Source organism: Bubalus bubalis, chromosome 7 (assembly GCF_019923935.1).
Source record: "Bubalus bubalis isolate 160015118507 breed Murrah chromosome 7, NDDB_SH_1, whole genome shotgun sequence".
In the NCBI taxonomy this organism is placed as follows: domain Eukaryota; kingdom Metazoa; phylum Chordata; class Mammalia; order Artiodactyla; family Bovidae; genus Bubalus; species Bubalus bubalis.
Genome location: NC_059163.1, coordinates 49,453,463 through 49,466,004, shown reverse-complemented (window position 1 = coordinate 49,466,004; position 12,542 = coordinate 49,453,463). Strand labels below are relative to the sequence as shown.

The window sequence follows — 12,542 nt, the reverse complement described above, 5'->3', positions numbered from 1 at the left end:
TCAGTTCAGTCACTCAGTTGTGTCCAAACTTTGTGACCCCATGAATTGATGCACGCCAGGCCTCCCTGTCTGAAGAAGGTGATGGCAGCCCACTCCAGTACTTTTGCCTGGAAAATCCCATGGATGGAGAAGCCTGGTAGGCTGCAGTCCATGGGGTCGCTAGGAGTCGGACATGACTGAGCAACTTCACTTTCACTTTTCACTTTCATGCATTGGAGAAGTACATGGCAACCCACTCCAGTGTTCTTGCCTGGAGAATCCCAGGGACGGGGGAGTCTGGTGGGCTGCCCTCAATGGGGTCGCACAGAGTCGGACACGACTGAAGCTACTTAGCAGCAGCAGTAGCAGCAGCAGTCCTCCCTGTCCATCACCATCTCCCAGAGTTCACTCAAACTCATGTCCATCAAGTCCGTAATGCCATCCAGCCATCTCATCCTCTGTCATCCCCTTCTCCTCCTGCCCCCAATCCCTCCCAGCATCAGTCTTTTCCAATAAGTCAACTCTTTGCATGAGGTGGCCAAAGTATTGCAGTTTCAGCTTTAGCATCAGTCCTTCCAATGAACACCCAGGACTGATCTCCTTTAGAATCGACTGGTTGGATCTCTTTGCAGTCCAAGGGACTCTCAAGAGTCTTCTCCAACACCACAGTTCAAAAGCATCAATTCTTCGGCGCTCAGCCTTCTTCACCGTCCAACTCTCACATCCATACATGACCACTGGAAAAACCATAGCCTTGACTAGACGGACCTCTGTTTGAAAAGTAATGTCTCTGCTTTTTAATATGCTATCTAGGTTGGTCATAACTTTCCTTCCAAGGAGCAAGCATCTTTTAATTTCATGGCTGCAGTCACCATCTGCAGTGATTTTGGAGCCCCCCCAAAATAAAGTCTGACACTGTTTCCATTGTTTCCCCATCTAATTCCCATGAAGTGATGGGACCAGATGCCAAGATCTTCGTTTTCTGAATGTTGAGCTTTAAGCCAACTTTTTCACTCTCCACTTTCACTTTCATCAAGAGGCTTTTCAGTTCTTCACTTTCTGCCATAAGGGTGGTGTCATCTGCATATCTGAGGTTATTGATATTTCTCCCGGCAATCTTGATTCCAGCTTGTGCTTCTTCCAGCCCAGTGTTTCTCATGATGTACTCTGCATATAAGTTAAATAAGCAGGGTTACAATATACAGCCTTGACTGCCGTACTCCTTTTCCTATTTGGAACCAGTCTGTTGTTCATGTCCAGTTCTAATTGTTGCTTCCTGACCTGCATACACGTTTCTCAAGAGGCAGGTCAGATGGTCTGGTATTCCCATCTCTTGAAGAATTTTCCAGATTTATTGTGATCCACACAGTCAAAGGCTTTGGCAGAGTCAATAAAGCAGAAATAGATGTTTTTCTGGAACTCTCTTGCTTTTTCGATGATCCAGCGGATATTGGTAATTTGATCTCTGGTTCCTCTGCCTTTTCTAAAACCAGCTTGAACATCTGGAAGTTCACGGTTCACATATTGCTGAAGCCTGGCTTGGAGAATTTTGAGCATTACTTTACTAGCGTGTGAGATGAGTGCAATTGTGTGGTAGTTTGAGCATTCTTTGGCATTGCCTTTCTTTGGGATTGGAATGAAAACTGACCTTTTCCAGTCCTGTGGCCACTGCTGAGTTTTCCAAATTTGCTGGCATATTGAGTGCAGCACTTTCACAGCATCATCTTTCAGGATTTGGAATAGCTCAACTGGAATTCCATCACCTCCACTAGCTTTGTTCGTAGTGATGCTTTCTAAGGCCCACTTGACTTCACATTCCAGGATGTCTGGCTCTAGGTCAGTGATCACACCATCGTGATTATCTGGGTCATGAAGATCTTTTTTGTATAGTTCTTCTGTGTATTCTTGCCACCTCTTCTTAATATCTTCTGCTTCTGTTAGGTCCATACCATTTCTGTCCTTTATCGAGCCCATCTTTGCATGAAATGTTCCCTTGGTATCTCTAATTTTCTTGAAGAGATCTCTAGTCTTTCCTATTCTGTTGTTTTCCTCTATTTCTTTGCATTGATTGCTGAAGAAGGCTTTCTTATCTCTCCTTGCTGTTCTTGGAACTCTGCATTCAGATGCTTATATCTTTCCTTTTCTCCTTTGCTTTTCACTTCTCTTCTTTTCACAGCTATTTGTAAGGCCTCCCCAGATAAGTATCTTAGAAATCTGTAATACCCCAGTTTCTAAGACTAGCAGCCCTGCCTTGGTTTTGCCAACCTGTCTCATACATAGAGACAAAGTGCCTTGGCAATACCACCAGTAAAAATTTAATACCACCACTAAATTTAAAGGAAATCACATACAATGGGTCAGCAAAAGCTAAAAGATTTTCTTCAAATAGTAATATAGGCCCCAACCCAAAGGACTAACACGGACAGCTGTAGGATAAGAATAGCATGGCACACACAGAAGAGGACTGGGTGGGTAGAAGCCTGACTAGAGCAGAACATATTTTGCCATTAGCCACATGCGCTGAGGGTTTGCAACTGTCCCCAGTGGAAATTATGATGAGGATCCCACTGTATATCCTTGGAGCTCCTTGCATACAAGCTTCTTACATACAAGCATCAGAAAACACACACAGCTCTTGCTATACTGAGGAGTTTGGTTGCTCTTTTGTTGGCTTCATATAATCCCTAATTAAAAATCTCTCCAGCTAACTGATACAGATAAAATTCAAAGTGGACAGAAGTAAGAACTTTCAGAAAGCCTATTCCATCCAGATGTCTGACTCATTACACTTCTCTAGAAAAAAAGGCTCCTGGCTGGGTGGTAGAATTATGATGCTTTAAGAACAACCAATAGCTATTAAATTTGCTCTTCTACCTCTATGGGGTTATGACCTCAGATATAAAGCAGCCAATCATCTCCTTCCTGCCTTCTTTCCTTCTTTGCTTTCCTTTTTTCTTTCTTTTACTTCTTTCTCTTTTTGTTAATAGTTTAACAAACATTTATAGAGGGCTTAGAATGTGCCACTTGCTGTGCTGAGGATATTAAACTAAATAGACCTTTGCCCTTTTCTTTAAGAAACTCACAAGCTTATATAGGATGCAGACAAATAAGTTTAATATAGTAGGATAACAGTATCAACATTTCTAAAGTTAGAGAGACAAAGCAAAAAGAAGAGAGTGATGAGCTTTGTGGGGGTGGGGGAGTTAGGAAGACTTTGTCAGTTTGAGCTGAGTTTAAATTTATTAAAAGTGCAACTTTGGAGAAACCCCGTGTTTATTTCCTGGAGATTAGCTCTATTAGTTATTTCAGCAAGCCTGCAGAATAAATTGTATGCCAAAAAGAGGTTCTACTTTTAATGATTGGCTAATGCTCTCAGAATCAAGGCCTGACCTCAACTGAACTGTGAACCAGAAGTTGAGACAAGCAAGATTTGCTCAATCTCAACCATAACCAATATGTTAAAAAAGAAAAGGGGGGGGGGGAACAACATTAAAGAATGTCAGAACTGCAAGAGATCTTAGAGCTCATCAAGTCCATGTTTTTCATTATGTAGATGGAAGAAAAGTGAGGCTCAGAATGATTAAAGACTTATGTAAAGTCATGAGAAACCACTAACTGGAAGAGTGTGAGATAAAACAAGAGTATCCATGTTTCAAATTTATTGTTCTTTGAACTTCTCTAAGATAATCTGATAGTGTACCAGAAAGAAAGATTTGATTTTTCTTTTATTTCCAAATAAATGCCTGCTTGATAATATCCTGAAATAAATAGGAACAAAATTAGAGCATCAAAAGATTCTTCAAATAGAACTTTTACTTATCTATTTCCATATATATATATTATATATATATATATAATATATATATGGCTTACTCTCTTCTTGCCTTGAGAATCCCAGGGACAGGGGAGCCTGGTGGGCTGCCGTCTATGGGGTCGCACAGAGTCAGACACTACTGAAGCGACTTAGCAGTAGCAGCAGCAGTAGCTCAGGCTTCCCTTGTGGCTCAGCTGGTAAAGAAACTGCCTGCAATGCGGGAGACTTGGGTTTGATCCCTGGGCTGGGAAGATCCCCTGGAGAAGGGAACAGCCACCCACTCCAATATTCTGGCCTGGAGAATTCCATGGACTGTATAGTTCATGGGGTCGCAGAGTCGGACACAACTGAACGACTTTCACTTTCACTTTTCCCTGGTGGCTCAGATGGTAAAGAATCTGCCTGCAGTGTGGAAGACTCAGGTTTGATCCCTGGGTTGGGAAGTTTCCCTGGAGAAGGAGATGGCTACCCATTCCAGTATTCTTGCCTGGAGAATCCCACGGACAGAGAAGCCTGGCGAGCTACAGTCCATGGGGTCTCAAAGAGTTGGATACGACTGAGGGACTCTAACACTTCCTTTATCATATATATATATATATATATATATATATATAAAACACTTCCTTTATCATATATATATATATATGAAAGTGAAAGAAAGTGAAAGTGAAGTCACTCAGTTGTGTCTGACTCTTTGCAACCCTGTGGACTGTAGCCTACCAGGCTCCTCCATCCATGGGGTTCTCCAGGCAAGAATACTGGAGTGGGTTGCCATTTCCTTCTCCAGGGGATCTTCCAGACTCAGGGATCGAACCTGGTCTCCCACATTGCAGGCAGATGCTTTAACCTCTGAGCTGCCAGGAAGCCATATATATATATATATATATATATATATATATATATACACACTTTATATATATATATATACTTTAAAAACAGAATCTCAACCTTGTTGAGTGCATGCTTATAGTTTGAAGCATGTGGATTCTTCTTTAATCAGCAATGTCTACCGTTTGCATTCCAGGGTCTAACTCTCTCTTAAATTGACTGCCATCCTGCACCCATCAAAAGTGCTAAGGAAGTTCAATTCAGTTCAGTCGCTCAGTCGTGTCCAACTCTTTGTGACCCCATGAATCGCAGCACACCAGGCCTCCCTGTCCATCACCAACTCCTGGAGTTCACCCAGACTCACGTCCATCGAGTCAGTGATGCCATCCAGCCATCTCATCCTCTGTGGTCCCCTTCTCCTCCTGCCCCCAATCCTTCCCAGCATCAGTCTTTTCCAATGAGTCAACTCTTCGCACGAGGTGGCCAAAGTACTGGAGTTTCAGCTTCAGCATCATTCCTTCCAAAGAAATCCCAGGGCTGATCTCCTTCAGAATGGACTGGTTGGATCTCCTTGCAGTCCAAGGGACTCTCAAGAGTCTTCTCCAACACCACAGTTCAAAAGCATCAATTCTTCGGCACTCAGCCTTCTTCACAGTCCAACTCTTACATCCATACATGACCACAGGAAAAACCATAGCCTTGACTAGACGAACCTTTGTTGGCAAAGTAATGTCTCTGCTTTTGAATATGCTATCTAGGTTGGTCATAACTTTCCTTCCAAGGAGCAAGCATCTTTTAATTTCATGGCTGCAGTCACCATCTGCAGTGATTTTGGAGCCCCCCCAAAATAAAGTCTGACACTGTTTCCACTGTTTCCCCATCTATTTCCCATGAAGTGATGGGACCGGATGCCATGATCTTTGTTTTCTGAAGGTTGAGCTTTAAGCCAACTTTTTCACTCTCCACTTTTACTTTCATCAAGAGGCTTTTTAGTTCCTCTTCACTTTCTGCCATAAGGGTGGTGTCATCTGCATATCTGAGGTTATTGATATTTCTCCCGGCAATCTTGATTCCAGCTTGTGCTTCTTCCAGTCCTGAGTTTCTCATGATGTGCTCTGCATATAAGTTAAATAAGCAGGGTGACAATATACAGCCTTGACTGACGTACTCCTTTTCCTATTTGGAACCAGTCTGTTGTTCCATGTCGGGATCATCATTAAGGGCACTTATGAGGGTATCTACTTATTCCTACAGGTATGGAAGTTCTAAGCTTGTATCAAGTAACATCACCAGAGAGCTAAGAAATGGGGTGTCAATTGCTTGGCCCTCTCTTTGATGGCATGTGTTCTAGTGTTACCCCCATTGGCACTGATCAAAGGTGACTGCAAGAAAGTCACATGAAGATTGTTTCTGTATTTTCTTTACAAAGGAGAGGTTATTAAGGACACATTCATCTGTTATTCTATACTCTTTGGAAAGGAATAAACATATTTAAGAACTGGTACCAAAAAATGTGCTTTCATTCAAAAAATTGGTATGTGTACTTTAAGAATCAAAAGGTAATCATACCACCCAGTTTCCTTTTTTTCTTGACTGCCACAAAGCCCCAAAATAAATGTAAAATAAGGCTCAATATTAGTACACAGACTTAAACTGGGGGCACATTTGTTTTTTTCATTAATTTTTTTCTAAATCTAACAAAGATGTTTTCTACAAACCTTTTACTGTAAGTGATCTGAGATCCTCTTTTGGAAGTTTTAGGGGGATAAATAATGAATAAGTACGTAAAATGTTTCCTTTGTTTTGAGTACTTGCGAGTTATGCTTGTTATTAGTAAGCATCAAGTTCTTGCTAAGGACAACCATGCTCCAGAGCTCTATGGAAACTAAGAGGTGTATGAAATGACTGGGAAACCTGAAGGGTCTTGAATCTACTTGTGGTGGTCAAGTATTGTAGAGCTAAGGTCAGGAAGCATATTCTAAGTGATTTCAGGCTCATTCTATCCTAACACTCCATACGTCTATTAAATGAGTAATATGAACATTTGGTCAAAGCATATTCTATTTTGAGTTGGCTTAAATATTGATATTTTGAGTAACATTTTTCTGAAGGTGGTCAAATTTTTGGATAGCTGTTTCTGAGTAAGTTTTCATAAAAGCAGTTTGTGTTCATGGTGGAAATTTGAAAATTTGGGAAAGTATAAAGGAACCAATTAAAATCATCCATAATCATGCCTTGGGTTCATGTTGTACAATGTAACACAATATATATAATTTACTACTACTACTACTAAGTTGCTTCAGTCGTGTCCGACTCTGTGCGACCCCATGGACTGCAGCCTACCAGGCTTCTCCGTCCATGGGTTTCTCCAGGCAAGAACACTGGGGTGGGTTGCCATTTCCTTCTCCAATGCATGAAAGTGGAAATTGAAAGTGAAGTCGCTCAGTCGTGTCCGACTCTTAGCGACCCCATGGACTGCAGCCTACCAGGCTCCTCTATCCATGGGATTTTCTGGGCAACAGTACTGGAGTGGGGTGCCATTGCCTTCTCCAATATATAATTTAGAGACCTGCTTTTTTTCACTTAACATTATATAGTAATAATTCCTAGATACTAGCTGTTCAATAATGAGATTTCTATAGTGAAACATTCCATTGAATAATTTACTCAATCAGCAGCCCTATTGTTGCTTTATATGTTTCCAACCTACCCTTCGCTGTTTAATATTAGTACTGTGACCTATTGTACATGTGTAGTAATAGTGATCATAGCATTTAGGAAGCAAATTTATAACATTTGCTGTAACATGTCAAGCACTGTGTTGCACTTCACATGAATGATCTTATTTAATAACACTGTGAAATAGGAACTATAGTAAGATGATATAAGGGCTTCCTAGATGGCTCAGAATCCATCTCAGGAGACGCTGTTTGATCCCTAGGTTGAGAAGATCCCCTGGAGGAGGAAATGGTAACCTATTCAGTATTCTTGCCAGGACAATCCCATGGACAGAAGAGCCTGGCAGGCTACAGTCATAAAAGAGCCCCAAACGACTGAAGCAACTGAGCACACAGGCATGCAAGATGATATAAACAAGGACTAGAGGTTAATTAAAGTGTAACAGTAAGGAGGAGGATTTAACCCTGAGTCTGACCTAAGCAAATATTACAACTTGGTTTTTATTAATAAGTAAATCAGACTGTTCAAAGATTCCAATTACCAATAAAAATGTGCATTAAGTTAAGAAATCTATAAGATTCTTCTTCATTGCCTTCCTCATTCTTTATATTTTTTAAAGAAAGTCAGTAATGAATATTTATTTTTTGTAGTTTAGCAATTGTTATTGCACTATGATAAAATGTGTGTTCTCTTTATATTCTTTCTTTTTTCTTTTTGTTGACATATAATTAAAATAATACATTATGTACAACATAGTGATTCAACATTTGTATATAACATGAAATAACCACTACAATCAGTCTAATTAATATCTATCACTAGACATAGTTACAAGTTTTTTTTCTTGTGGTGAGAACTTTTATAGTCCTTATTTTGTGGTCTACAGAAGATAGTAAGAACACAGACTCCAGAACGAGCCTTTCATTTTTATCAGAGGACAGTAAAACCACTAATTAAGAGGAAAAAAGCGGGTGGGGGCAAAAAGTCTTAAGTTTACCGTCAGTGGACATGTTCAATGTTCATAACTCTTAAATACCTGAAAAAAAAAGAAAGAAGAAGAAACTGAATTAAACTAGCTAATCGACTAGCTAGCTGAGGTCCTGCTTCCACCCGCACCGTTTTAAAAAAGATAGATTAGGATGATTTGCAATCTGCACATCATTTTGACGACATTGAAATTAAGGGTACTAAAGTGCTTAATGATGGTTGAAATGGTTTCATTTCTTAAGTAGTCCAAACTACCACTGTGGCTTAATACACCTTCTGAAATAGTGCCAAAACCGGCTCTAAACTTGCACAAAGTCTCAATTAGAGAATTCATAATTAAATAACTTTAGAGTGCTTAATGATTCTAAACACAGACCAAATATTTAAACCTGATGGACTTTAATTTGTGAACATCCTGGAGCTAAAATCTATTTAGCTGGGCACCCACCAAATCCTAGACGTTACAAAGGAAGAAATAAAGTCTTGAGAAGTGAAAGAATATAGGAAGGAGCCAAACAACTGCTTTCTTCACCGCCTAACCAAAAACGTCTAGAAAGAAATAATCTTTGCTTTCCTAGACAAGAGGCCTCCGGCTGCCCAGCATCGCCACACTGCGGGCGCCTCTCTCTCCATCAGGGTCGGGTGGCTGCCATCTGAAGTCTTAGCGTCTTCCAGCCGCAGGCCCAACCCAGAGTCTCACAGATTTTGGGGGCTCTCGCTTTCGGCCACCAGCAGCACCAGCAGCAGCAGCATGAGACTGAGCATTAGTAGCATGAGGAAGAGCGGCATGGCGCGTCCTGGCGGTGCCCCGGACCCGCGGGCGGGTCGAGGTGGGGAGGCAGGAGGGATGCGAGCGGCGGAGCTGCAGGCGGGTAGTGCGCTGGGCTAGGGCTGGGCGGCGGCGCAGGCGTTGCCAGGAAACGGGCCGCGCGCGTCCCCAGCTGCCGCGCGCTCACGTCAAGGTTTGTTTAATAATCGCCCGGGTATTTTATTGTCCTGGCTCCCGGCTGCCGCGCGGGAGCCGGGAGACCGCGCGCGGGGCAGCGAATGAGGCGCGGCGGCTGTGGCCCAGGGCACCTCCCCCCGGCTTCTCGAACCCTGCCCCGTCCGACCCGAGCGGGGAGGATGGAAACACCAGCCGCGCTCTGAGCTCCTCAGGAAGAGAACACCTTTCCTGCCACACCACCCCGCGGTCCACGAGTCCATCTCCCAGAGCGGGCCGAGCGGAAGAGCGAGCGATGGCAGATAACCTGAGGAGACTGGTCTCCAACGAAGCTTTACGATCGTTGCAGGACAAGCTAGAGTCCTGGCTGAGGGAGTACAACGTGAGTCAGAGGGGAAGACCCCCGGGGTTCGCCCTCTCTCTAGTTCCTCGCACAACCCTCAGCGGGAGGTTCTTAGGACTGGCCTCCGGGTGACTGCTTTGCCAAGTCCCGCAGTTTTGATTCCTCACTGGGACCCGCACCGAGGAAAGCGGGGAAATGCGATTCCTTTTTCTCCTTCTGACGCGAGGTGGCGCGGTCCGCGAAGCCCTGGACTGGTCGTAGCAGAGGAGAGCTCCTATTTTAGTGAGCGGTAGCCAAGGACGCTAGCCAAGGACGCTGGCGGTCCTAGCAACGGGAAAGCCCTGCGAGCAACCCAGGTCCGGTCTGGCTTGTCACTCTTCCTCCAGTCTCCTCTGCCTGCAGTCCACCCCCATACCCCGACTCGAATGATTATTATTTATTACATCCCTCCTCTTGCCTTTCCGCAAGTCTCCCACTCTGGGGATAAGATTTTTATAGAAATATACCCAGGAGTTAGTACCCAGAAGTCAATGAAACGGACAGTAGTCAACCTTGCGAGTTTCACTTGTGTGCTGATGAGCATGGCAAGTAAGGCAGTTTCAACACCAGGGCAGATTTCAGAAAGCCTGTTGTCAAGGCATTTGTAAGCCAATATTCTGTCATCAAACCCAGTAGGGTTCTTCAAATCTCATCAATTCCCCCCATCCCCCACCCCACTCCAGCTCCCCTTCATCTCCCCGTCCAGATAGTAGAACTCCAATGCGAAATTTGCTTCGGTTGGTCTGTCTTAAAAAGAAGAGTTCTATGCTGTAGCTCAGCTGGTAAAAAAAAAAATCCATCTGCAATGCATGAGACTCCGGTTTGATTCCTGGATCAGGAAGATCCCCTGGAGAAGGGCATGACAACCCACTCTAGTATTCTTGTCTGGAGAATCCCCATGGACAGAGGAGCCTGGAGGGCTACAATCCATCCGGTCTCAAAGAGTCAGACATGACTTAGCGACTGAACAATAACAAAAAAAAGGAGAGTCCTATTCTCACATAGCAAGTAGAACAACGCAGGAAAGAGCTGGGGACCCAGAATCAGCTCCACCCCGCCAGCTTTTAGGTCTGACTTTGCAGACAACTGGCTGGCTGAATCATTGGGGCTTCCCTGGTGGCTCAGCGGTAAAGAATCCACCTGCCAGTGTAGGAGATGCTGGTTCATTCCCTGGGTCTGCAAGATCCCCTGGAGAAGGAAATGGCAACCCATACCAGTATTCTTTCTTGCCCAGAAAATCCCATGGACAGAGAAGCCTGGTGGCTTAGTGACTAAATAACAACAACCAACAACAACAAAAACTGAATCATTTGGGGCAAATTGTTTAACCTCTAGGTCTCAGTACCTCCTCAGCTAACTGGGAGACTGGAATTGATCATGGGTGAAGTTCCTTTTTGGATCTCAATTTTTTGAGTCTAGATTAGCTTGTTTCTGAAATCCTACCAGGAAAATGCAACTGCCTGCCATCATGAGTCCCTGGACTTTCCTATCCACCTTGTAACCAGGCTCCTGGGAGGAGGGGAGCTCAAAGCACTATGGCTTTCTCCTTAGCCTTCTTTTCTAGTGTTTACCCCATTTGCCCACATTTAAAGTACCAATATTGATTATTCCTTCTCCATCAGAATTGCAGGAAAATTGAAATTCACCATTAGCACAAAGCCTTGGGTTCCCCCCACCACCTACCTTTAAAAGTGGCTACTTGTTACCTAATCTCAGAAGGATGAGAATAACAAATCCTCATACATGTATTTTCCCTTCTTAAAACTACTTCTTATACAATTTTTCTTGCCCTGTGGCCTAAATTAACTTGAACCATTAAAAAGTGTATTCAGTTTGTCACTAGACAATGTTGAACACAAATGACACTGGTAGTGGCTGGACCAAATTAAATGATTGGTTTAGAAACGACCTGTAAGTTCTGAGAAATGCCAAAGTTTATTGTACTTTCTCTTCTCACTAACAGTGGTGCACCCCATTCTTCTGTTCTCACCGAAACCATTTATATTTAGATTGTGGCTCTCCCCATCTCCAATACACACATATAATTAGTAGAGACTGCACTCTTAGAGATCAGCGCCTTTCCACATTTTGTGGCCATTCCTTGGGCATCATCATTTCTCTTCAACTTTCTGGCATCTCTATTGCATTTGGCTGTCGACACCTGCATTTTTCTAAGACTCTATTTGTCTCCTTGTCTTACCCACACCCCTCTCATAGTTGTTCTTCAAGGGCAGACTTTAGAAACCTTCTCTTCCACCTCCATTCCTGTTTCATCTCTTACCCCTCTGCTGATGAATATCATATCTATACTTAGGTCCTTTTCTCATCTGAGCTCCCACTTCTCCAAATGTCCATTGGACATTTTCAGTTGTGCTATTGTCCTTGCAAAGTCAAATCAGTGTGTGACTGACCATAGCTTCTCCCATGCCACAAACACTGACTTCTTTCCTTTAGTTACAGTCTTTATCATGACATACTCCACTACTTTCTCACCAGCAGAATCTGTTGGTACTAGCTTCTGAGCTTGTGCAGAACCTGAGCATGTTCCACACCGTCCCTGCCTCTGCTGCCACACTTGTACACCTTTGGTCATGTTTTATTTGGGTGACTTAAAAAAAAAATAACCCAAAGTAATTCTTCTAAATACCAAGTCAGATCAAGTTACTCCTATGGCAAAACTCTCCAAACTTCATACCTCAGAAAAAAGTTCCAGCAATGGCCACCAAGCTCCTGTACAACTGTGCTCCTTTAAACTCTGTGATGTTATCTCTTACCCTCTCCCTTGCTCAACCACTCCAGCAATACTAGACTCCTTGCTCTTTGTAGAGTAGAACTGTCTGAAAGAGCTTTCCATAATGATGGACGCATTCTATATATATATCTTTATATCAGCACTGTCCAACATGGTGGCCAATAAGCATTTGAAATTC

The 12,542-nt window shown here is 43.1% G+C and overlaps 1 protein-coding gene across 2 annotated transcripts in view; it reads left to right on the top strand.

The window, feature by feature from the left end:
* Positions 1-8,047: 8,047 nt before the first annotated feature.
* Positions 8,048-12,542, top strand: part of SPATA18 (spermatogenesis associated 18) — a 46,630-nt gene continuing 42,135 nt past the window's right edge. The window contains exon 1 of one of the 2 annotated variants that reach the window (XM_006057487.3): positions 8,048-9,612. In XM_006057487.3, coding sequence (XP_006057549.3) covers positions 9,526-9,612 — 87 coding nt within the window. In that variant the 5' untranslated portion in view covers positions 8,048-9,525. The remainder of the gene's footprint in view (positions 9,613-12,542) is intronic. The other variant, XM_025290049.2, reaches the window with a different exon arrangement.